The sequence below is a fragment of the Lithobates pipiens genome, unplaced genomic scaffold (genome assembly GCF_037356315.1).
Source record: "Lithobates pipiens isolate NorthernLeopardFrog02 unplaced genomic scaffold, aLitPip1_a1.2 Scaffold_13, whole genome shotgun sequence".
Taxonomy (NCBI): domain Eukaryota; kingdom Metazoa; phylum Chordata; class Amphibia; order Anura; family Ranidae; genus Lithobates; species Lithobates pipiens.
Window position 1 is genome coordinate 105,347,626 of NW_027507718.1, and position 27,505 is coordinate 105,375,130.

General features: G+C 46.2%; 1 protein-coding gene across 2 annotated transcripts in view; it reads right to left on the reverse strand.

Annotated features, from left to right (window-relative positions):
- Window positions 1-27,505, reverse strand: part of MELK (maternal embryonic leucine zipper kinase) — an 83,807-nt gene that overhangs the window by 54,784 nt on the left and 1,518 nt on the right. For both annotated transcript variants that reach the window (XM_077475373.1, XM_077475372.1), the window contains exons 2-3: window positions 11,041-11,130; window positions 4,262-4,347 (exon numbers count right to left, since the gene is read on the reverse strand). In XM_077475373.1, coding sequence (XP_077331499.1) covers window positions 4,262-4,347; window positions 11,041-11,104 — 150 coding nt within the window. In that variant the 5' untranslated portion in view covers window positions 11,105-11,130. The remainder of the gene's footprint in view (window positions 1-4,261; window positions 4,348-11,040; window positions 11,131-27,505) is intronic.

Sequence of the window (27,505 nt, forward strand, 5' to 3'; positions counted from 1 at the left end):
CAAATTCTGGCAAGCGTCTACTCTTATCCCCCTTAAATGTTTTAAAACCATAGATACTATCCTTAATTCCTTTATCTGGGGCTCTGGCAGACACAAGTTGGCTTGGAATACACTTAAGAATCCTACCAATATGGGGGGGAGCTGCACTCCCAGACTTCCACGCCTATTACATTGCTGCCCAGCTCTCCCACTTTCACCTACACAAAGCAGACGCTTCCAGGTACCAAGCACTGCTATGCAGAATGCCTAATAGCCACGCCCACTCCCCCCTTCAGGTTCTGTTTAGGGGGAGGGAGCCCAACAGGAATGTGAAGAGTCATGCCCCATTGCTGATTCAACATAGGCGGGTATGGGGAATCGCACAAAAGATGTTGGGGGCGGATTGGGTGCACTCCCATACACCAATGTGGTACAATTCCCAGCTGAGGGAGCTTCGAGGGCTGCCGGGTGCGAGTCTCTGGGCCTCCAAAGGGGTGGTGTACCTGTATCAGGTCGTCACCCCGCTGGGGGTACGCAGCTTCCAGGCGCTGCAGAGAGAGTTTGAGATCCCCCCGCATATGGTCTTTCGTTTTGCGCAGTTATCCCATGCCCTTTGGGCTCAATTCGAGGGGGGATTCCCTGATCCTCAAGAACTGTCAGTAGTGGGTGTTATAGTTGGTGAGGAGCCCACGAAACTAATTTCTACTCTATATGACTCCCTTAGGAGACGTGCTGTAGCCAGACTTGCAGAGGTAGCAAGATATAGGTGGGAGGAGGATGTGGGCCCGATTGAGAGTGAGGAATGGGAGGAGATCTTAGATAAGGTTAAGCTAGCTTCCCCTAGGATAACCGACAGACTGACCCAACTGTACATCCTACATAAATCCCATCTTACCCCAGCCAGAATTCGCAAATACAAACCCTCCCTGGAACCGGGGTGTCCACATTGTGGGAGTCTCCCGTGCTCCTTTTATCATTTGGTGTGGTCTTGTCCGGACGTCCAGGCCTTCTGGCTGCAGGTGGTTCAATTTCTCCACGATCATATGGGCTCCCCCCTTCAGGTGGACCACAAAACTTGTTTATTAGGCCTTTAGCTGGACGTCCCGGCGGACCCCTCGAGTGCTGTTTTCATTCAAGAAACGTTATTCAGTGCTAGGAAGCTAATTGCCCGGCAGTGGATGCGGCCAGAAACTCCGACGTTCAGGGATTGGGTAGCTGAGGTTAACCTAACTTTGCCGATGAAGAAAGTTATTTATGCACACAGGGGCTGCCCAACCAAATTCAATAAGATCTGGGACCGTTGGCTCAATAACCCAGACACTTGTGTGGACTAGCTATACTGCCCTGTTACGATTTTCCTGGGTGACCTGTGTGGGGCAGACCACTTTTTACCTGATCCACTTTAGGTGGACCGGGCGGGCTGACCCTTTGATAGCCCGGAAAAAGAGAATGTAAAGGCAGGCTAGAGCGTAAGTGGTCTAGATTACTATTTGCGAGTGGAGCAAACTTGTGACATGGTGCTTATCCTCTTGTATTAACCAGGAACCAGTCAGTGCTATTGACGTGATTTTACGGGCTAATGGTTTTTCCCGTTTCTCTGTTTACTATGCAACACAGCTTCAGTGCTTATATATGTATAATGGCATAGTCTTAATGGATCTGGCCTGTGTTTTTCTATGTTGCGGAGCTACTTCTGATTGTTGTTACCCTTTGTTGCCGAATGTACCAAAACTAACTTTTTACTGTGCCATTTACCAATAAACTCATTCTTTTTTTTCAGAAATATTTAGCCATCCAATTGCCCAGGGAGTGATCAAATCTTTATATGCTTAAGAGAAATACAGAATATAGAAAAAGCAAAACATTCATGGCAGAACAAAGTGCACTCCTGTGATTTCAAGGCGAAGTAGGACAAAATGCTTTAGCCCTACATCTCTCCCTTGTTGTAAAATTTTCACACGGGGCTGACGACATGATCCACCCACAGTTTTTTTTGGATGGGTAGGTGTAATGTCCCTAGGATCATGTACCCACGCCAATCAATTCAAATTCATATACCGGCTAGCCATTTTAAGTGATTACAAACACTTTAAGCATGGATTGTAAACTAAACTAGTTACTAAAGTGACTTTACATTTATCCCATGCAGATATGCTGCCATTAATGAAAGTGCGTTTGTTAGAAATGGACAGGGGAAACACCTTTTCTGACACTGCAGCTGTGCAGTCAGATGACTCCCCCTGTGCCAACCACCTCATATGCAGATTCGGTTCCCAACCAAGCAACGAGTCTCCAGTGTTAATTTTGGCAGCAAATTTATTTTTAGTCATATGCTTGACCAAAAATGCCATTTTAGTCTTAGTCATATTTTAGTCAATGAAAATTTTTTAGTCGACATAAACACTGAGTGTCAATGCAGCAATTTCCCATCTTCCACTTTCAGCAACATGCTTCATTTATTGTCCTGCCTAAATCAGAATTAGCGCTCCATTTTCTGTATCATGCATACTGGATATCAGCATGCCAAATGTCAGTCTTTTTTACCCTCAGGCCCATTGCGTATAGTCCATATCTCGCATTTCCTACGTTCCCTACTGAATACACAGCCATTTGAACATCCCCTCGCTCCATTCGAATGGAAATTCAAGACTAAGCCTAGGTTCACACATAAGTGGGTTATAAATCGTGCGAGTTCAGCTGTACAATTTCAGACTGGCAACGCAGTCAGACTTCAGGGGCGATTTGACAGACATCTGTGTGGATTAATGCACAGACGTCTATTCAAAACACCCACTGAAGTCGCTAAAAGTAGTACAGGAACTACTTTTTGAATTCGGATCATGCCATTGCCTGCTATAGCCGCCGATTTGGCATGTCAAATCTGCCCAATGTGAACATGGGCTAAGGGCAATCTTTAATATTTCCTCTTGTTTACTTACAGGTTAATATTGGAATATTCGCAGCCCACATCTCGCTTCCCAGACCAATGGAACCCAGACTCACAGTTCTACCTATACAGGCCAGAACCCATTCTTATGCCATCTTTTCACTAGTACATAAGTAGTGAATACCAGGAATTGGGTTATAAAAATTTTTGTTACACAGTGGTACGGTATCCCTAAGCTTTTACATTCTAGTTACCTATCTGACTGCTGCTGGCAGAGGGATTCACCACAGGAAGACTGGCAACATATATTTTCTATTCCTGTCTGCTATTGCAGCACAACTGGACACATGTACTGTACACACTTTGACCCAAAGATTTACAGACCGACAAATACAAAAGGCCCAGGATCCTTTATCAAAATGATCAAGGCTGCATTTCGGCTCTGTGGAAGTGTCCTTCACCACTCACTATACAGCAATGGCTGTCGAACTGAAGACATTGAACGAATGAAGACCTTACTAAACTCGATCAAGAGGAACTCTTCTAAATTCAGTACCACATGGTTTCACTGGTTGGACTTCCCCTACACTAATGAATATAAACAGCTCTTTGAGGGCTTAATCTCACACCTCCCTTGGAATCAGTAACTCGCTCCTCTTTTCCCTTCCTTTCTTGACCCCCATGAAATCCTTTCTACAACCCGGTTCTGGGCACTTCATATCCTCCCGGTCTGGCACAGTTCTAGTTATCCCTGTTTCTTTCCCCATTTTCACCCCCCCAAGCTTCCTTACCAGACTTTCCCTAATTTGCATGCTAGTCAACATTGGGTGTTCCCCCTTCCCACCCAACACAATAAGGATTCCTTGCATGAAACATTGTAAAGCGCCACTACATTTTACTTACCGTTTAAATATGCAACACATAGGGGTTATTAGGTTATTATAGGCAAATAGACTGCACGCTTTGCAAGTGTAGTTGCTCCAGAGCATAGTAAAGGAGGTGAACCCTTGCTATGCAAAGAATAGCAAATTCCAAGAGAAAGCAGCATTGTTGCTTGCACATGATTGGATGATGGAAGTCTTCAGATCGTCCCCTCATTTACTAAGCTATGGGAGAAATATTCTTCCAGAGTGTATAGCCTTTTTGCCTTTAGTAAGTCAACCCCAGAGTATTGTCCTACCATCGAGCTTCTTTTTCAGACTTGCTCGAATAAGAGCCTTGATGGTTGTAAATACTGGCCTCTTTCCTTTCTTTTGGGGCTATTTTTGAGGAACTTGGTTGTATGCAAGTAAATTATCTGTACCATTTCCCAATGGAATTGTTGCAAAAACTTAATTTATTATCATAAATAAGGATTGTGCAATATATACTATTTTTTACAAACTGTCTAGATACCCCAAGGGACTCTTTGTCCATGATTTTGATGGCCACTTTTTCACCAGTAAGAAGATGGGTCGCAAGCTTGACTTTTGCAAAGCCTCCTATTAAAAGAAAAAAAGTGAAGTATATTAAACAAAAAAAGTTTTCATTTGGAGTAAAACTAATAACAAAAGTACTCTCAAGATATATTGCAAACTCTTCCTCACTTCTGGTATAGAAAGTAGATCTAAAACCAACTAATTTTTAAAAACAAACAAATTGAAGCCAAACATTCTTTATGCAGTTGGAACAGTTTTTTTTTGGGGGGGAGAGAGATAAAAGGTAAAAAAAAAAAAAAGAAGAAAAAAAAAAGGATTATTGTAAGCACCCCTGTCAGTGGTAAATGGTTTGTCTTATGCTTTTAACTGCTACTTTTGTAGAACAGCCGATTCTGCTGGGGAAAAAAAAAAAAAAAACGTACTGGCTAGATCACCAGGTGAAAAAGGAAAGAAGCCTAAAAACAAAACTATTGCAGCCATCACAAAAATTGGTAAGCTGCAATATAATGCAGGTTTGCTTTCTGGTTTATTGCCACTTAAGGGCTAGTTCACATCTGTGCGGTGAGTTCTAAATGCATTTTAGGAGTATTACTATTTGAATCTAGAGCGTGCAATTGATGAAAGCACAAAGATTCAGCATGCAGGACTTTTAACCCACTGCACAATGTCCAAATTTTAGGGCAAATTCACACTAGAACTGACAGCTGCCAGAACACTTTACCTCTCCAAAAGCCGTAGGGGGCAGCGTGGTGCGCGATTCAGCACATTACCCCCCTCCTTTTGAACAAACGTTACTTGATGTGTACAGTGTGCTGTGATAAAATGCAGCTCCGAGTTGTGTTACAGCATGATTGGGTCATACAGGAAATTTGCTGTGTCCGTGATGAAGGGTATTTGAATCATTTATAGTTTATGTATAATTTACAGGAGGACCTGCTAATTCTTAGTTCAAGATGACCTATAAAATCGCACAAAAAAACAAAACAAAAAAATAAAATAAAAAAACAAACGCACGCACGCACGCACGCACGCACCTCCATCTAAGATTACCTTGCCCAGAGGGGGACAACACTACTGTGCAATTTCACTGCAGAACAGTGTTGTCACTCCATTAAAAAGGAGCTCCAGTCATTTGTAGCGGCTGACTTAATAAAATATACAAAAAAAGTGTGGCTGCTTACTTTCAATAAAAATGCACTCAAATGTCCCACGATCCAGCAATGTGCCCACCGGAGCCAGTGGGAACTGCACGTCCTAAATGGTCCGGCAGTCATTTGGAACCTGTGATGTGTCCCAGATGCCTGCAGAGGAGAACTTCCACTCATATCACATAATTGACTTGAGTGGAAATGGGAGCGAGTACCTGCTCTCCCCCCCCAAAAAAAATAATGACATGCCAAAATGTGGGTGGGGAGTGGTGGAGTACTTAAAGTGAAACTTTGCGTTTTGGCTGGAGCGCCACTTTAATTTTAAACAGGCTGCTTAAAAGTGTGCCAAAAATTGCCTCAACACAAAGGAAAAAAAAAAAAAAGACTGCTGTGTTAATGGCAATGACAGACTGCAAGTATGCAATATCATTTTGACTAAAGATTAAGCAACAGATTTGACTGGCAGTCATTGGCTCCCACCGAGTCCTTGCAAGAGAAAGAGGGGATAGAAAAGACTTAGAAAAAAAAAAAAAAAAAAAAATAAAAAAAACACACGCACACACACACACACACACACACACACACACACACACACACACACACACTTGTATTGAGTCGTGCCACAATTGCACAATGTCTACTCCAAAATGCAATAGCCTTAGGAAAACAAAATCAGTACAGCTCTTTTGGACTGCCCAAGCACCTACAGTACAGCTTTGTCAATCCCCCATCAACATAGTGAGTGTAGATGGGGGAATCCCTTCCAGAGAGCCACTGTGCTCTCCCAGCAGTGATGGATGAGGTGTCTCGGCTGGGAGAACAGATTATTGCTAGCAGCTATAGACAATTTATAGCATGCTAAAGCCCGACATGCTGGCTGTACTTAAGTTGATTGAATCAACTTGGGTACAATCAGCCTTTCCATGGATGGATCGAATCTCAGCCTGAGCCTGCTGAACTGGTCCAAGATTCGATCAATCTATGGCCGGCTTTAAGCACCTAAGTGGAACAACTCAACTATTACACATTTTTTCCTATTTGATACCAGATCTCAAAATGTTAGAATTGTATCCTTTACTTCAAAGAAAGCAAGGAAACCTCAACAATTTCAGAGACAAAAAGGCCCTCTTCTCCCTGAAGGGGCAGAACACACTCACAATGAGATGTCACACCATTATAGCTACAAACCGATGGCCAATTTTGGACCTGGGTCATAATGAATTTCTATGGTACTCCTAAAAATCAAAAACTATACACATACTGTAGGTCAGGGCTTGACAAATTTGCTTAGAATCTAGGAGCCAGCTGAAAAAATTAGGAGCCAGTTATTTAAATCCTCTGCCCAGCGCCCAGAACTGCATGTCTGGGGCATCGGACAATAAGAATTGCTCATGCCTGATGTCAAGAGAAAGAGACCATATTTAAAAAAAAAAAATCAACTTTTGTTTTAAGATTTTGCAAATACGTTTTTTTCTCCTTCACTGATGTGCTTTGATAGGCTGCACTAATGGGCACTGATGGGGCGGCATTGAGGTTGGAACTGATGGGCACTGGCAGGTGGCATTGATGGGCACCAATAGGCAGCACTGAGGTGCCACTAATGGGAACTGGCAGGCGGCACTGATGGGCAGCACTGGCAGGCGGCACTGGATTGCACTGGCAGGTTGCACTGCTTGGCACTGGCATTGGCAGGTGGCAATGGGTGGCACTGGCAGGTGGCACTAACTGGCAGATGGCAGGTGGCACTGGATTGCACTGGCAGGTGGCACAGATTGGCAAGTGGCACATGGCACTAACTGGCACTGAGGCCTCATGCACACGAGACGCAGTTAAACGCGCGTTCAGATGCAGTTGGACAGTTTTTTCAACTGCACCTGAACTCATTCAATGTTATCCTATGTGTCCATGCACACAGTCTCGTTTTTTTACGTTTATATGCAGTTGCGTTTAATCTCCTTTTTCCAGAAGCAAAAAAATGCGTTCAGAAACAAAAATTTCTGCGTTTCAGACGCAAAACGCAGATAAACGCGGCTAAACGCGGCACCCGCGTTTGCGTTTATATGCGTTTTTAAAGGTGACCTTTTTTTTTACATTAAAAATCTCAAAAATTATTGCAAAATGATGAAAAACCATTAGAAAAATATATTTTAAACAATTGCAATTGCAAGTGGACAATCCACAACTTGTGGCAAGTGACGTGGCAAGTGGACAATCCACAACTTGTGGCAAGTGACATGGCAGGTGGCAAGTGATGTGGCAAGTGGACAATCCACAACTTGTGGCAAGTGACGTGGCAGGTGAAGTGGCAAGTGACGTGGAAAGTGGACAATCCACAACTTGTGGCAGGTGACGTGGCAAGTGACCTGGCAGGTGACGCGGCAAGTGACTTGGCAGGTGACATGGCAAGTGGAAAATCAACAACTTGTGGCAGGTGACTGGCATGTGACGTGGCAAGTGGACAATCCATAACTTGTGGCAGGTGACGTGGCAAGTGGACAATCCACTTGTGGCAGGGGACGGGGCAAGTGACGTGGCAAGTGGACAATCCACTTGTGGCAGGTGATGTGGCAAGTGACGTGGCGAGTGGACAATCCACAACTTGTGTCAGGTGACGTGGCAAGTGGACAATCCACAACTTGTGGCAGGTGATGGGGCAAGTGATGTGGCAAGTGGACAATCCACTTGTGGCAGGGGATGTGGCAGGGGACGTGGCAAGTGGACAATCCACAACTTGTGGCAGGTGACGTGGCTGGTGACGTGGCAAGTGGACAATCCACATCTTGTGGCAGGTGACGTGGAAAGTGGTGTGGCAAGTGGACAATCCACAACTTGTGGCAGGTGATGTGGCTGGTGACGTGGCAAGTGGACAATCCACATCTTGTGGCAAGTGACGTGGTAGGTGATGTGGCAAGTGGACAATCCACAACTTGTGGCAAGTGACATGGCAGGTGGCAAGTGATGTGGCAAGTGGACAATCCACAACTTGTGGCAAGTGACGTGGCAGGTGAAGTGGCAAGTGACGTGGAAAGTGGACAATCCACAACTTGTGGCAGGTGACGTGGCAAGTGACCTGGCAGGTGACGCGGCAAGTGACTTGGCAGGTGACATGGCAAGTGGAAAATCAACAACTTGTGGCAGGTGACTGGCATGTGACGTGGCAAGTGGACAATCCATAACTTGTGGCAGGTGACGTGGCAAGTGGACAATCCACTTGTGGCAGGGGACGTGGCAAGTGACGTGGCAAGTGGACAATCCACTTGTGGCAGGTGATGTGGCAAGTGACGTGGCGAGTGGACAATCCACAACTTGTGTCAGGTGACGTGGCAAGTGGACAATCCACATCTTGTGGCAGGTGATGGGGCAAGTGACGTGGCTAGTGGACAATCCACATCTTGTGGCAAGTGACGTGGTAGGTGATGTGGCAAGTGACGTGGCAAGTGGACAATCCACAACTTGTGGCAGGTGATGTGGCAAGTGACGTGGCAAGTGGACAATCCACAACTTGTGGCAGGTGACGCGGCAAGTGACGCGGCAAGTGACGCGGCAAGTGACGCGGCAAGTGACGCGGCAAGTGACGCGGCAAGTGACGCGGCAAGTGGACAATCCAAAACTTGTGGCAGGTGACGTGGCAAGTGACGTGGCAGGTGACGTGGCAAGTGGACAATCCACAGCTTGTGGCAGGTGACGTGGCAAGTGACGTGGCAGGTGATGTGGCAAGTGACACGGCAAGTAGACAATCCACAACTTGTGGCAGGTGATGTGGCTGGTGACGTGGCAAGTGGACAATCCACAACTTGTGGCAGGTGATGTGGCTGGTGACGTGGCAAGTGGACAATCCACAGCTTGTGGCAGGTGGCATGGCAGCTGACGTGGCAAGTGGACAATCCACATCTCGTGGCAAGCGACGTGGCAGCTGACGTGGCAAGTGGACAATCCAAAACTTGTGGCAAGTGACGTGGCAAGTGACGTGGCAAGTGACGTGGCAAGTGACGTGGCAAGTGACGTGGCAAGTGACGTGGCAAGTGACGTGGCAAGTGACGTGGCAAGTGACGTGGCAAGTGACGTGGCAAGTGACGTGGCAAGTGGACAATCCACAGCTTGTGGCAAGTGACGTGGCAAGTGGACAATCCACAGCTTGTGGCAGGTGACGTGGCAAGTGAACAATCCACAACTTGTGGCAGGTGACGTGGCAAGTGACGTGGCAGGTGATGTGGCAAGTCACGTGGCAAGTGGACAATCCACAACTTGTGGCAGGTGATGTGGCTGGTGACGTGGCAAGTGGACAATCCACAGCTTGTGGCAGGTGGCATGGCAGATGACGTGGAAAGTGGACAATCCACATCTCGTGGCAAGTGACGTGGCAGGTGATGTGGCAAGTGACGTGGCAAGTGACGTGGCAAGTGGACAATCCACAATTTGTGGCAGGTGATGTGGCAAGTGGACAATCCCCAACTTGTGGCAAGTGACTTGGCAAGTGGACAATCCACAACTTGTGGCAGGTGCCGTGGCAAGTGACACGGCAAATGCAAGTGTACAACTGCTCTCTATGCTGCTGCTGCTCACTCTGATCAAAATAGCAGAAATAGTTAAAAAAAAATGCTTTGAGAGCTTGGGAAGGGTCTACATGATGTTATCTTTATAAACGCGTTTAAATGCAAACGCGTCTAAACGCGGCATGCAAACGCGCGTTTCTAAACGCGCGTTTCAGATTTTTTTTAACAGAGGTTTCATCTGCGTCTCGTGTGCATGAGGCCTGACAAGTGGTACTAACTGGCAGGTGGCACTGGATTTGCACTGGCAGATAGCATTAGCAGGTGGCACTGATTGACACTGACAGGTGGCATTGGCATGTGGCACTAACTGGCACGTGGCACTGGCAGCTTTCACAGCCAATAGTGTAACTGAATGCTCCCTGCACTGTGTGAAACTGGAGAGGGAGAGGGAGAGAGAGAGGGAGAGAGAGAGGGGGAGAGAGAGGGGGAGAGAGAGGGGGAGAGAGAGGGGGAGAGAGAGGGGGAGAGAGAGGGGGAGAGAGAGGGGGAGAGAGAGGGGGAGAGAGAGGGGGAGAGAGAGAGGGGGAGAGAGAGAGGGGGAGAGAGAGAGGGGGAGAGAGAGAGGGGGAGAGAGAGAGAGAGAGAGAGAGAGAGAGAGAGAGAGAGAGAGAGAGAGAGAGAGAACACATTCAGCGTGATGTCAGAGGTGGGCGGGACCCGGCAGCTATACAGCCAATGATTGGGCTGCTTAAGAAAGGGGAGGGGCCACATACACGTATCGGCCCGCCCAGATCCCATCAGCTGGTGTTGGAAAGCAGGGTCCCGCCCACCCCGACATTCAGCCTCAATTTTTACAGCTCCTCTCTATACACAGTTTCACACACTGCGGCGCTGCTCTGCCAACAGTGTGTGGAGAAGGGAGGAGGATGTCAGAGGCTGCTGAGCTGCTCTCTTCCTGCTCCATCCCGACTACCAGACAGTGCTCTGTGTCTGGAGGCACCAGACACAGAGCAACAGAGGCACCTGTCAGTGACAAAAACCCTGGCGCCTGGGATTTGTCGAGCCCTGCTGTAGGTTTACAATTATTATAAAAAAAATAAAAAATAAAAGGGTACCTGTGCCAATTGTTTCATGTAATTCATAATGTTTCAGCAGCTCCTTGTAATCATCAACAGCCATGTTTGCAGTTTGTTGTCAAAGAAGGCCTACAATATAAAAACAAACAATTTAGAATAAGCGTATTGCTGAACTGCAAAGGGGTGCACCATTATTGTATAAAATGACAGACGTGACTAATAAAACAATTACAAAAAGGGAAGAGGAGGCAGCAGAACACACATTTATTAGAGCTGCACGATTAATTGTTAAAGGATCGAGATTCAAACCCCCCCCCCCCCCGATCTTAAAGAAATATTTCCTCGATTCAGTGCAGAGTTCTCTGCTCAAGCCAACAGCTGTCAAAAAAAAACAAGTTTCTCACAACATTACTTAGGCGGAGGTAGAGAAACATTGTACCTTCGGTTCTTTTAGATCAAAGAAGGAACAAACTTTTGCCTGTAAGCCTGGGTTAACACTATAGTGATGGGGTAACCAGCACGATTCCAGTGCCAGTTCTGCATCGCATCTCTCCCAGAGACAGTTCACACTGCCCTCTGCGAGTGTCCATACAATGTGAATGACACGCCAAGATCAGTTCACAGATCGCATGCAATCAGATTCCAGTGTGGGGTGTCCCTGCACTTTTTTTTTATGCAAATCCAATGCGAGTTCAGCTATACAACTGTGCGGCTGAACTCGCATTGCACAGACAATTGCATGCAATCGGCACAGCAGTGCAGGTACGAATGAGATACGACATCTGTTCGCAATCGTGTGAACCCAGGCTAAATGAGGTCAGTTTAACCACTTAAAGAATAAACCTTTGATACTTGTTGCTAACAAATATAGATATTTTTGGGGGATATTATAACAAAAAGTAAAAAATAATGCGTTTTTAAAAAAAATTGCTGCTCTATTTTTGTTTATAGCGCAAAAAATAAAAACCGCAGGGGTGATCAAATACCACCAAAAGAAAGCTCTATTTGTGGGGAAAAAAGTGCCAATTTTGTTTGGGAGCTACATCTCGTGACCATGCAATTGTCAGTTAAAGCGACGCAGTGCCGAATCCCAAAAAGTGCTCTGGTCTTTGACCAGCAAACTGGTCCAGGGCTGAAGTGGATAATGTGAAAGAGGTTACGCCATAAAAATCTTGAGAGAATCGTGATCTTTATTCTAAGCAAAGAAAGTGGCGATTCTCATTTTAGCCAGATTTATGCAGCTCTAACACTAACATTAAAATGTTATTTAAAAGCGGAGTTCCACTCAAAAGTGGAACTTCCACTTTAAGGCCTCCTCCCCAGCTCCCGTTTGTGAAACAGCTTTGGGGGGGGGGGGGTTTTAGAAGCAGGGGTACCAGAATTTGACGGGTACCCGTTTCAACTTACATTTCGGTCTCTCCCTCCCAAAGTCTTCTGGGACATATGACAGGTCTAGGAGACTTTGGGACCAGTGAGGGCGCAGCACCATATCTCACATTTACAGTGGGCACCCAGGTGCCCATAGTAGAGATGGCGGTGCTGATGAGGGAGGGCATGGCTGTGAGGAGCACACCACTGGACTGTGGGATGATGAGTGGCTGTTTAATAAAACTCAGCAGCTACAAAAAAAGCAAAATGACTGGAACCACTTCCCGACTGCCCCATATACTGCTACAGGATGGCTGTGCATGTAACATGCTCCCAAAGATGAGCTTATCCTTTAGGCTCCATTCACACCTAGACATTTGGAATAACGACAATTGTGTCTTAATGGCACCCCAAATCGAGGCAAGATTTTGCAGCAATTGATGCGCGACAAATCGCAGCAAAAAAACGTGCGCCGTCCAACAGGCGATCAGAAACTTTGACGACAAGCTCCATGATTGGGGTGCCAATAAAGTAATGGTATTAGAAACCTGTCCAGCATTTTGGAATCCGGGCCAAAATTGCAGTGATTCCAAACACAAAGGTGTGAACAGAGCTTTAAGGATTGCATGATTAATTACATAGATGGCATGGAATACGTGGAATCGTGGAATACGAGATGCCATACAGATTTCTAGTGATCACGAGGCATTAAATATTTATATAAAGTCTTAGCTTACAGTACTAGTATGCAAACAGTTGCAGTAAATATGTCCAAGAGCTAAAAATATAAAAATGTGATAAATAGTAAATGTAGCACCCTCCTAGTGTAGGATGCTAGGTAAAGTTAGTGCTTTGCTCCTTCTGTAATAAAAGGTAGCAGTTAGGGATGCACCGAAATTTCGGCCGCCGAAACATATCGGCCGAAAATGCCCTTTTCGGCAATTTGCCGAAAGAGAAAAACGGCCGATAATGGAGCCGAAAATGGGACGGGGCCAGGGTAGGGGGCGGGGCTCCACCCCCCGCCCCTGGTGCGCCCATCATGAAGAGCTATATCACGCTATAGTGCAGGCGAGCCGTCTCCGCCGCCTGTTTGATCACAGCGCGGGAACATCACAGCTTTCAGTTCAATAGCTGTGTGTTCCCGGCCGCGCGCCATCATGTACAGCCCCTCCCCCTTGTCAGGGCACTTTGATAGACAGATCACCCGTAGGATTGGACGGATGATCTGTCTATCAAAGTGCCCTGACAAGGGGGAGGGGCTGTACGTGACGGCGCGCGGCCGGGAACACACAGCTATTGAACTGAAAGCTGTGATGTTCCCCTGCTGTGATCAAACAGGCGACGGAGGCGACTCTCCTCTTCTCTCTTCTGTTTTCTCTTCACAGGTTGGCTGCTATGAGGGGACACACACACACTGGCTGCTATGAGGGGACACACACACACACACTGGCTGCTATGAGGGGACACACACACACACACTGGCTGCTATGAGGGGACACACACACACACACACTGGCTGCTATGAGGGGACACACACACACACACACTGGCTGCTATGAGGGGACACACACACACACACACACACTGGCTGCTATGAGGGGACACACACACACACACACACTGGCTGCTATGAGGGGACACACACACACACACACACACACTGGCTGCTATGAGGGGACACACACACACTGGCTGCTATGAGGGGACACACACACACTGGTTGCTATGAGGGGACACACACACACTGGCTGCTATGAGGGGACACACACACACTGGCTGCTATGAGGGGACACACACACACACTGGCTGCTATGAGGGGACACACACACACACTGGCTGCTATGAGGGGACACACACACACTGGCTGCTATGAGGGGACACACACACACTGGCTGCTATGAGGGGACACACACACACTGGCTGCTATGAGGGGACACACACACACTGGCTGCTATGAGGGGACACACACACACACACACACTGGCTGCTATGAGGGGACACACACACACACACTGGCTGCTATGAGGGGACACACACACACACTGGCTGCTATGAGGGGACACACACACACACTGGCTGCTATGAGGGGACACACACACACACACACACACACACACACTGGCTGCTATGAGGGGACACACACACACACACACACACTGGCTGCTATGAGGGGACACACACACACACACACACACACACACTGGCTGCTATGAGGGGACACACACACACACACACACACACACACACTGGCTGCTATGAGGGGACACACACACACACACACACACACACACACTGGCTGCTATGAGGGGACACACACACACACACACTGGCTGCTATGAGGGGACACACACACACACACACACACACACACTGGCTGCTATGAGGGGACACACACACACACACACACACTGGCTGCTATGAGGGGACACACACACACACACACACACACACACACACTGGCTGCTATGAGGGGACACACACACACACACACACACACACTGGCTGCTATGAGGGGACACACACACACACACACACACACACACACTGGCTGCTATGAGGGGACACACACACTGGCTGCTATGAGGGGACACACACACACACACACACACTGGCTGCTATGAGGGGACACACACACACACACACACTGGCTGCTATGAGGGGACACACACACACACACACACACACACACACTGGCTGCTATGAGGGGACACACACACACTGGCTGCTATGAGGGGACACACACACACTGGCTGCTATGAGGGGACACACACACACTGACTGCTATGAGGGGACACACACACACACTGACTGCTATGAGGGGACACACACACACACTGACTGCTATGAGGGGACACACACACACACTGACTGCTATGAGGGGAGACACACACACACTGACTGCTATGAGGGGAGACACACACACACTGACTGCTATGAGGGGAGACACACACTGGCTGCATTGTATCAATTGTATCATGTGTCATGTATCATGTGTGCAATTTCTGACCATCTCCTGTACCACGTCCCCAGTCTCTGACCATCTCCTGTACCACGTCCCCAGTCTCTGACCATCTCCTGTACCACGTCCCCAGTCTCTGACCATCTCCTGTACCACGTCCCCAGTCTCTGACCATCTCCTGTACCACGTCCCCAGTCTCTGACCATCTCCTGTACCACGTCCCCAGTCTCTGACCATCTCCTGTACCACGTCCCCAGTCTCTGACCATCTCCTGTACCACGTCCCCAGTCTCTGACCATCTCCTGTACCACGTCCCCAGTCTCTGACCATCTCCTGTACCACGTCCCCAGTCTCTGACCATCTCCTGTACCACGTCCCCAGTCTCTGACCATCTCCTGTACCACGTCCCCAGTCTCTGACCATCTCCTGTACCACGTCCCCAGTCTCTGACCATCTCCTGTACCACGTCCCCAGTCTCTGACCATCTCCTGTACCACGTCCCCAGTCTCTGACCATCTCCTGTACCACATCCCCAGTCTCTGACCATCTCCTGTACCACGTCCCCAGTCTCTGACCATCTCCTGTACCACGTCCCCAGTCTCTGACCATCTCCTGTACCACGTCCCCAGTCTCTGACCATCTCCTGTACCACGTCCCCAGTCTCTGACCATCTCCTGTACCACGTCCCCAGTCTCTGACCATCTCCTGTACCACGTCCCCAGTCTCTGACCATCTCCTGTACCACGTCCCCAGTCTCTGACCATCTCCTGTACCACGTCCCCAGTCTCTGACCATCTCCTGTACCACGTCCCCAGTCTCTGACCATCTCCTGTACCACGTCCCCAGTCTCTGACCATCTCCTGCACCACGTCCCCAGTCTCTGACCATCTCCTGCACCACGTCCCCAGTCTCTGACCATCTCCTGCACCACGTCCCCAGTCTCTGACCATCTCCTGTACCATGTCCCCAGTCTCTGACCATCTTCTGTACCATGTCCCCAGTCTGACCACCTCCTGTATAAAAAATTTTTTTAAAAACAGTCATTTTCGGTATCGGTGCTGTTTCGGTATCGGTTTCAGTTTTCGGCCTAGTGTATTTTTCATTTTCGGTATCGGTTTCGGCACCAAAAAACCCATTCGGTGCATCCCTAGTAGCAGTGATTTGTCAGTTTCACAGGATAGGAGTTGGTTTGCATCCCCTGCCACTAGAGAGTTTCTAGAGCTTAGGGAAAGAGAATTCAAAAACACACACACACACAGACAGAAGTGAGTACACCCCTCACATTTTTGTAAACATTTTATTATATGTTTTCATGTGATAACACTGTAGCAAAGTGTCATTTCTTCAATGTAAAGTAGTGAGAGTGTACAGCTTGTATAACAGTGTCAATAAATACACCATATTGCCAAAAGTATTGGAAAACCTGCCTTTACACGCTCATGAACTTTAATAGTATCCCAGTCTTGGTCCATAGGGGTAAATTTTGAGTCGGCCCACCGATTGTAGCTATAACAATTTGAACTCTTCTGGAAAGGCTACAAAGTTTAGGAGTGTCTCTATGGGAACGTTTGACCAATCTTCCATAAGTGCATTTGTGAGGTCAGGGACTGATGTTGAACGAGAAGGCATGGCTTGCAGTCTTCGCTCATTCATCCCAAAGGAGTTTTATCAGGAATAGTTCAGGACTTGGTCAAGTTTCTCCACCCCAAACTCGCTCATCCATGCCTTTATGGACCTTGTCTGACTTTACTTTGAAAGTCCACTTACCGTATTTATCGGCGTATAACACGCACCCCAAATTTAGGAGGGAAGTTTAAGGGGGGGGGGGGGAATACTTACATTTATATGCCCATCAGTGTCATCTGCAGCCGTGTCCATTGAATTTTTTAAAAATGCTGCCGCCGAGATACAGAGCCGGATGTGTATCTCGGCGGCGTGCGGTAGTTCTCAGTGGGCCTTCGGCTCTTCTCGGCAGCTTTCGGCCACCTTCGGCCGTTCTCGGAAGCTTTCGGCCGCCGAGAAGAGCCGAAGGCTTCCGAGAACGGCCGAAAGCGGCCAAAAAAGTCGCCTTGAAGAGCCGAAGGCGGCTGAAAGCCGCCCAGAATGTCGGGGGATCGGCGTATAACACGCACCCACGATTTCCCCCTGCTTTTAAGGGGGAAAAAAGTGCGTGTTATACGCCGATAAATACGGTACTTCCAATAGTTTGGCAGTTAGGAGGGAGATCTGCGAGAGCGCGCAGGTTTTATTTTCTTGAAGTGGCCAATTCTTCTGATGTCTTTCTGCATTTATTGGCTTCAGGTTTTGGCAGTTGTTCTGTCTTCCCAGGATGTTGGTTCAAGTATGCTGTGCGTTTTGACAGTGACAGCTTGCGGGGTGGTATCCCCTCTGGTCCGAGTGGATCTGGTGGGGAACTTTAGACATTGCGAGTGTTGCCTCAGACTCCAGCACAGATTCGCTTTGGGTCGACCCTTTCTTCTGGTTTGCTTGGCATATTCACTTCAGGTTTTCAGGGATTGAGGTTTCCGATGGGCTCTCATCAAAATAAATACTATTGATTAGTGTTACTTTGTCAGTCTTTGGGTGTAGGATTCTGTAACCCTTAGTTTGCTTGCTGTAACCTACTAGAATGCCATCTATGGCTCTGTTCTCCAGCTTGGATCACTTATAATATAGGAATATGCTTTACATCCAAATACTCTGATGTGCCCTATGTTAGACTTTGATCCATGCCACATTTTAAATGGAGTACTTTTAATGGCTCAAGGATAGTCTGTTCTGTAGGTAGGTTGCAGTCAATACTGCTTCCCCCTGGTACTTGTGAGGTAGGTTGGCATCTGACAATGCACCTGGCAATTTCCTAGCCAAGAGTGCGATTTTTCCTTTCTGCTACACCATTTTGTTCAGGAGTGTATGGTGTAGTTATCTGGTGTACTATTCCTAGTATCTTCAGGTATGAGGCCACTTCTTGCTTATGTATTCTCCACCATTGTCAGTGCATATTATTCCTAGTTTCTGTTGTAAATGTGCTACTAGACATGGCATTGAACTCTTAAAGTGTCAGATAAGTAGTTGTGTATCTAAAATAATAGTCATTGAAAGTCAGTATATATCTGCTCCCGCCTGACATTGGAGTTTTCATTGGACTGCATATTATTATTATTATTCACGATTTATATAGCGCCAACAGTTGTCACTGTGTATGAGCTGCAGGGGTTGGGTAGTTTCTTTGAGATGCCCGTGGAAGAGGAGCATGTGTGGCTTTTGCATTTCATGAGCACTATTGTCAAATATTCTGATAAACCTCTTTATAATGTCCTTCTGGACTTCTGTGCCCTAGCCACCTGTGCCATAAGTGAATACATTTGCTGTGTAGGCCATTAGAGACTATATTGGCTTGCTGGTCTGTGGTGATGAGTCTGTATAGATGATCATCCAAGTTTTCTTTTTGCGAGGAATCGCTTCTTGTGAATTGTGCATTCATTCCCCTGTTACTTAACTGAGACCATTGTTTGCAAGACTTTTCACTGACAGAAGGCTGCCTTCTAGTTCAGGAACATACAGCACTTTTACAAGGATATTCTGATTACCTCTTTATGGCATAACGCAGTTCAGGAAGCCCTGGCCTCTACCTTCCTTATGTGACGATTCCCCGCTTGCTCGGAAAACTCTTTTGCACTGTTTGTGAAGAAGGTCTCATCGCTAGTCATGTGGCTTGTTGCACCCGAGTCTATGCACCCAACCACGTGGCTCGCCGCTGTGTCACGTTAAAAGGTGGCACTCCATGATGTGTCTGCAGTTTCCATGGTGGCTGCTGTGACTGTTTGTGAACAGCTGTAGCTTTTGCTGCTCAGCTTTCCAGGTAGAACAGTCCTTTAAGTGACCGGTCCTTTTACAGAGAAAAAAAGGTCCACTTGTGCTTTATGCCTTTGTACATCGTAAGAGCGGTCATCATGGTGCACATTTTGTGTACTTCTGCCATATCCATTGATTCATTTCCCTTTGACATCAGTTCCTGCTCTGGTTTCTAAAGGGTTTAAAAGAGCAGTATATGTATCTGGAATGCTGCAGAGAAGCAGAGCAACAATATCGTTGCCTCTGATGTCCTCTCCAATGGAACGTGGCTGCTCTATGACCTCTAGCATAGCATTTATGTGGACACACATTTGCTGGCCTTCTTGTAGTCTCATCTTATAAAGCTTTCATAGCAAAAACGGTTTGTCGCTTAGACTTGAACGTTCATGGAGCTTTTGTAATGCAGTCCACATACCTTTGGCTGTTTTTGCTGCTCTTATGTGGATAAGCTGATCATCTTCCACCAGCAAGCTTAAACAGGGAGTCCTCGAATTACAAACCACTCCTACTCCCTATGCCGTTCTGCGCGGACCATCTGCCATTCTGCGCATGCGCAGCCAGACGGAGCCTCGGAAAAATGATGGAAATGTCTATAATTTGCTGTCCAATTCCTCCATCTCTCAGTTTGTTTGTCTGTCCGTATTCAGCACTTGCCACAAGTCATCCTTGCTTAGAAACATTTGTAGTTTAAACTTCCACAGCTGGCAATTGGCATTGTTCAGGTTTGAAATGGTAAACTTCACATCTGAACCACTTGCATACAGTACTCAGGACTTCTCTGTACTCCTTTCCAATGCCTCTGGGTGCCTGGGAAATCCTCTCCAATGCCTGAGACCCATAACCTATTAGCAGGTTATTGAATAATGAGCTGGAAGCTTCTCGTTTCAGTAATTACCTTTATTTTCATGGAGAAATATATTTATCATGGAGACAGCCAGGAAGAGAACACAAACAAGTGCACACTTAGATACAGGAGGATACTTCCTCATATCATAGAATACATGAACTATACACCAATACTACAGCACCACCTGCTGCATAGACAGACAGTATGGTCATTTTATTAACTTTACATTACATGTCCTTCCAACATATTGAACCCTACGGGCTAAGGCCCCATTGCAATTCATGTGCATGTAAAGGTAAGCATACCAATACTTTTGGCAATATAGTGTATGTGTAAAGCACTGCGCAAATTGATGGCGCTACAGCAGAAAACTAGAATATATAAAATGGCATAAATATTATAATCTACAGGGCTCAACAAATCCCAGGCGTTAGGTCGCTATGGCAACTGGGATTTCGTCAGGCCATTCACTGTTGCGGGGGATGCACAATTCGTATCGCCCAGGAAATGCAGGTAGCTTGTCTATATTTAGCCCGCAGCAGGGCTCACTCGTCAGATAGAAGCATTCAGGGGGCTCCGCAGCCATCTAATTGCTTCCACACATCCGGCTAATGTGCCGCCGCCCCCCACGTGCTATTTATCCTGGGTTCTGCTTGCCTATCTGCGAGCCCTGGACAGGTATAGCAGGCACCATAGAAGTGATGTGTATGGCATCACATCCAGGTCCCCGTTGACAACAGTTTCCCCCAGCAAGAAAGTAATGCAGTGTGATCTGCACTACATTTAGTGGCGCACAGGGGAGGCCCCGCATATCTCATTAAAGAGAACCTGTCACACATAAACCACCACATAGGGGACTTTGTTAACATGATTTTGTACAGCTTTTAGATGCCCCAAAATGCACCCATATGGATTACATCAGGGCTCGACAAAACCCGGGCGCCAGGTCGCATTGGCGACTAGAAATAGCGACCTCGCGCCTGGGGTAGCACAGCTGGGGGTATACTGTCTCTGTGGACCCCCCCAGCGTGATCGCGTCGGGCCGTTCCGCCGGCGGCCGAAAATTTAGGCCGCGGCTTTGAGGCCTTCTGCGGTCCTATGATTCCTTATGGAATCTGGCGCCCTCTTGTGGTCGCCGTTGGTATGACAAACCAGCAATGCTAATGAAGCTTCCTCTGAGTGTTTTATATTACCTGCCTCTTCTTCCCTTTATTTAGAACCCCCTAAACATTATATATATTTTTTATTCTAACACCCTAGAGAATAAAATGGTGGCTGTTGCAATACTGTCTGTCACACCGTATTTGTGCAGCGGACTTACAAGCGCACTTTTGTTGGGAAAAATAAAATAAAAAAATAAGACAACAGTAAAGTTAGCCCAATTATTTTTTATATTGTGAAAGATAATGTTACGCCGAGTAAATTGATACCCAACATGTCACGCTTCAAAATTGCGCCCGCTCATGGAATGGCGACAAACTTTTACCCTTTAAAATCTCCATAGGCGACGTTTAAAAAAATTCTACAGGTTGCACGTTTTGAGTTACAGAGGAGGTCTGGGGCTAGAATTATTGCTCTCGCTCTACAGATCACGGCGCTACCTCCTATGTGAGGTTCGAACACCGATTTTATATGCGGGCAGGACAGGGCGCGTTTAAAAATTATTATTTTTTCTTCTTATTTTAACTTTTTTTTTTCCCACTGTTCTTTTAAAAAAAATGTTGTGTCACTTTTATTCTTATTACAAGGAATGTAAAAATCCCTTGTAATAGAAAAAGCATGACAGGTCCTCTTAAATATGAGATCTGGGGTCAGAGAGACCTCGGATCTCATATTTACACTAAAATGCAATCGAAAAAAAAATTGTCATTTGAAAAAAATAAATAAAAATGTCTCTCTAAGAGCTATGGGCAACGGCGACGGCGCTGCTATCTTCCCCTCACTCGTCTCCATGTCAGGCCAGGGACAGGTCCGGGTCGCCGTCACGGACCTGGCTCCTAACTTTTTAAGCTGGCTCCTAGATTCCAAGCAAATTTGTCAACCCCTGGATTACATATAACATTTAAAAATATCATTGATAAATTTAACAACATTTTTTTTCCAAATCATTTACAAACTTCAAACAAGGCATGTAAAAGGTTAAGGAACTCTCCAAGGCCTGTCCTTATCTAATACAATTAAGGACAACCCCAAAGGCCTGCTTTATAAAGATAATGGGGAGTTCTGTACATCCTGTAGACCAGGGGTCTCCAACCTCCAGGCCGCGCCCCGCTACCGGGCCGTAGCCCGTTTGCAGCCGGGCCGCGAAGTGTGCACTGAGCAGAGCGATCACCGCACTTCCTCTCACACAGCCCTGCCTCTACACTGCTGGGGGTGAAGCAGACGAGCAGAGAGATGACATCATCTTCCACCGCCCGCCCACATCACCGCTGTTCTGCCCACACAGCCCGGCCAGTATACTGTTGGAGGTGAAGTGGGGGAGCAGAGAGATTACATCATCTCTCACAGCCCGCCCGCATCACCTCTGTTCTCTCTCACGCGGAACCCACCACTCCACTCCACTGCACTTAGTGACAATTTGCATTTAAGATGCTGCATCTGGTGGCATGTGGCAATCTGCATCTGGTGGCATGTGGCAATCTGCATCTGGTGGCATGTGGCAATCTGGTGGCATTGAACCGTGGCAATCTGCATCTGATGGCATGTGGCAGTCTGCATCTGGTGGCATGTGGAAATCTGGTGATAGGCAACGTGGCAAGCTGGTAGCAAGTGACAAGCTGCATCTAGTGACAGATTCTGCATTATGGTGAGTTGAACTATTTCATTTTATATTACAATATAATAATAAAAATGATGCACTTCAATCATCCTGACACCACATTAACCATGGTGTTGTGATGACGTGCTAACACCAGCCATTTCCTGACAAATTGGTCGCGAAAAGCCGCATCGTCCCCCATGCGCCCACCCCCCCCGGGCCTTGCCACAATTTTCATCCACAATGCCGGTCCCTGGTGCCAAAAAGGTTGGGGACCACTGCTGTAGACAAATAACCAAGTTACTCTCAGAGGATAATCTTTGTCCGATATGTTTTTAAATTATTTTTAATTTAAAAAATAAAAAGGGATCAACAACTATATTAGATACAGGTGGTAGTTACCAAAGTGCATATGACGTTATACAATGTATTAACAGTATGACAGAAGCATCCATTTAACATTAAAAATCTTAACGATCTCTAACCATTTATTCCTTTTGAAAAACTTTTCATATTCTCAATTGCTCTCTGCATGTCAGGGGAGATTTCATCCGATATCTGCCAATCACTATTTTATATAAAAGAACTTATACCTTTTGTATAGACAATACATTCTCAATTAATGGGAACTTTTAATTTCTCACTGGTGTTATCTAGCCATTTTATACTGATAAACTACAGTTTAGGTATAGAGAATCCGTCTCATATCTGCTGAAATAGTTTTAGCGAGTCAATACAGATTTGAAGCATAAAAAAATACTCAGTCGCTCCCAGGAGGCAAACACATTCATCTTTAAAAACGCTTCCTAACTTATGTCTGATTTTATTTATTTATTTTTTATGCAAGTCTGAAAAAAAATAAAATAAAATAAAAAAAATTAAAATAAATTGCAATCTCTTGCTTTTCAGGGAAACGAATGCCACTGGAACAAAGTTTGCACATGTTGTCCTCTAATACAGCTTAGAAAAACATTTGAAATAGTGACACTTACCTGTCCAGCGCGCCCGCGATGTCGGCACCCGAAGCCGATCTCTAGATCGTCACTCGGGTGCTGCCGCCGCCATCTTGGGTATGGGAATCAGGAAATGGAGCCTTTCGGCCCCTTTCCGCAGAGAGCTATCCCGGAAGTGGGTGCAGTTACCTGGGATTATCCAGGTAACTGCACCCCCCTCCCCCCTGAAAGGTGCCAATTGTGGCGCCGGAGGGGGGGGGGGGGGGGGAGGATTCTGATGAGCGGAAGGTCCATTTTAGGGTGGACCTCCGCTTTAAGCAACAGTTTCCTTACATGTGGTTTGGTGCATTATGTAACATAATGGGGGGGGGGGGGGAACAGATCACTACAGTAAGGGGTTCATTTTTTTACTGTAGAACTGTGAAAGTAATGTTTACAGTAGCGATTACGGTATTTATCGGTGTATAACACTCACTTTTTTCCCCCTTAAAAATCAGGGGAAAATCTTGGGTGTGTGTTATACGCCGATCCCCGCTGATTGCGAGTGGAGCGATCGCCGCCGACATACACATAGCCAAGTGTACTCGGCTCCGCTCACAGTCACGCCATTGGACCTGTGTTATGTCCATCATAGGGCAGGACTGAGCGTGACTGAGCAGAGCCGAGAAGAGCCAAATGCACTTGGCTATGTGTATCTCGGCTCTGCCCAGTCCCTGTGATCTCAGCGGCGTTCGCTCTGCTCTGGCAAGTCTCCCAATTTTGAATTCATCCAAGGCTGCACTGGGGCAAGGCTGTATTGATGAGCATTTAAAGTAAATTTTTTTTTTCCTTAAAATTCCCTTCTAAACTTGGGGTGCGTGTTATACGCTGACAAAAACAGTATTTGCTCTTTTTCATTTTTTTAAACCCCATTATGTTACTGGCCGATTAATCGATTAGTTGTTTCAGCCCTAGTTTAGATCAAAGCATATTCATGTGTTAGAATGGCCCAGTCAAAGTCCAGACCTAAATCCAATTGAGAATCTGTGCCACTTTGTGTTGGTCTATCACATAAAATCCCATTAAAATAATTTTTTGGTTGTAACATGACAAAAATAGAAAATGTCAAGGGGTATAAATACTTTTTAAAGGTACTGTATATGCACAGCCATTTCTATAGGAGCATGTGCAGCTTGCTATGGGGGGTCACTGGTGCATGCTTGCTCCTGAGCCCCGCTCTGTGTGTCCATAAGCCCCATACAGCTACACAATATTTTATTCTTGTTTTTTGGAACAGCTGAAAGTAGCAAGTATATCTAAAAGCTGAACTCCAGGCAGATATGAGATAAAAATGAATGCAAGCTCTCTATTCTTTAATGCATCCTAAAATTCACACTTATGCCCTGTACACACGATCGGACATATTTTTAACGCTATAGCACCTGCAAAATTCCTCAGTGTGAAAAGGGTCTTATGCCCTCTACTAGGGTTGAAATAACCAATTGATTACTAATCGATTATGAAATGAATCGATTACTATTTTCATAATCGATTAATCAGCCAGTAACATAATGGGGTTAAAAAACAAAAAAAAATGAAATTAGCCCTTTATAGTACAAAAAGAGCAAATAATCGCTACTGTAAATATTACTCACTGTTCTACAGTAAAAAAATGAACCCCTTACTGTAGTGATTATCTGCTTTTTTTCTACTATAAAGGGCTAGTTTTCGTTTTTTTAACGCCATTATGTTACTAAACGTCTTAGGCCTGGTTCACATCTATGTGTTTATTGGTGCTTTTTGCAGAAATGCACTACAGTTCATTTACATGGTTTCCTATGGGACACGTTCACATCTGAAAGGGTCAGCAACTTTTAAACGCAAAACGGTGCTTTTTTGGTTCAATATACTTCAATGGAGAAGCTGCAGAAAAGCTTGTAATGTGTTTTTAGAGCAATTTGTCTTTTTTAAGCTGAAATTGCAGTAAAATCATGTGCGCAAAAATAAAAAACGCACAGCAAAAAGCACTGCAGAAACGGATCAAAAGCAAACTGCATAGGTGCGTACCGAGTCTTATGCTGGTCACACCGATCCATTTTTTTCATATGAGAAAATTCAGATGAAAAATCTTTGTACATTTACTGAATGAAAGAATTTTGTTTGAAATTTTCACTTGTTTTTAACATTTGTCTTTAAAATGAATGTAATTTCTGAACGAAAACCAAAAACCCCCTCTGAAAATTCCTTTGACTAAGAAATTTTCTATTTGCAAAATTTTTCTGTCACTGTGGTTAAAAATGAACATCAATTTGACACACTTTTTTTTTTTAAGGTTATTAACCGATTAATCGAAACAATAATCAGCCAACTAATCGATTATGAAAATAATAATCGTTAGTTTCAGCCCTACCCTGTACACACGGTTGGACATTCCAACAAAATCCGTCTGATTTTTTCCGATGGATTTTGGCCCAAACTTGTCTTGCATACACACGGTCGCACAAAGTTGTCAGAAAATCTGATTGTTTAGAACGAGGCAAACGGGCCAGTAGCCAATAGCTTTTGTCTCGTAATTTATTCTGAGCATGTGTGGCCCTTTGTCCATCGGAATTGTCTACACACGATAGGAATTTAAACAATCAGATTTTGTTGCAAGAAAGTCCTGACGTACTTTGTTTATGTCACCTCGTTCTGAACGATCAGATTTTCTGACAACTTTGAGCGACCGTGTGTATGCAAGACAAGTTTGGGCCAAAATCCGTCTAAAAATATCTGACGGATTTTGTTGTCGTAATGTCCGACCGTGTGTACAGGGCATAAGACCCCTTTCACATTGGGGCATTTTGCAGGTGCCTGCAATCCGCCCTCAAACAGCTGCACCATTGTTTCCAGTGTGAAAGCACTCAGGATTTCACACTGGAACGGGGCGCTGCTATTCTTTGGAGCGGTGAAGGAGCAGTGTGTTTTTACCGCTCCTCCCCATTGAAATCAATGGGGCAGTGTGGCAGTGTGGCTATACAGCCGGAAAAACACATTTTTTTTATTGTTTTAACCCTTTCTCAGCTGCTAGCGGGTGTTAAAAAGCGCTCCGATAGCAGCCGAAATGCACCGCAAAACCGACGGTAAAACGCAGCTAAAAATAGCAGCGTTTTACCGCCAACGATATGGGCGGCACAGTGTGAAAAGGGGTCTAAGTGCCGGTTCATAGGGATGAGCTCAGGCGTGTTCGCATGGAACACGTGCAGAGCCCGCCAGGAAGTTGGCACAGCGCTGCGCTAATCACAGGCAGTGAGACATTGCCCCGATGTGCAGCTGCAGAGATCGGGCAATGTCTCACTGCCTGTGATTAGCGCAGCGCTGTGCCGACTTCCTGGCGGGCTCTGCACGTGTTCCATGCGAACACGCCTGAGCTCATCCCTACCGGTTCACAGTAGTGTGATGCAAGAACCCTGCAAAACCAGTGCGGGTTCCCACATCACACAGTGGTTCACATTAAGATCTGTGAACCACTGCGGTTGTGAGCGTAAAGAGAACGACACTCACAGATTGGTCAGCAGATCGCATTGTGAACTGTGAAATGGTGCAGACTTAGTCCCATCTCCTGCTCTCTCTCCTTATAGCGGGAGTCCGTCCGGAGTTCCGCCATTTTTATTAAAAGCCAGCAGCTACAAATACTGCAGCTACTGACTTTTAAAATAAGGACACTTACCCGCCCAGCGCACCCGCGATGTCGGCACCCGAAGCCGATCTCTCGATCGTCTCCCGGGTGCTGCCGCCGCCATCTT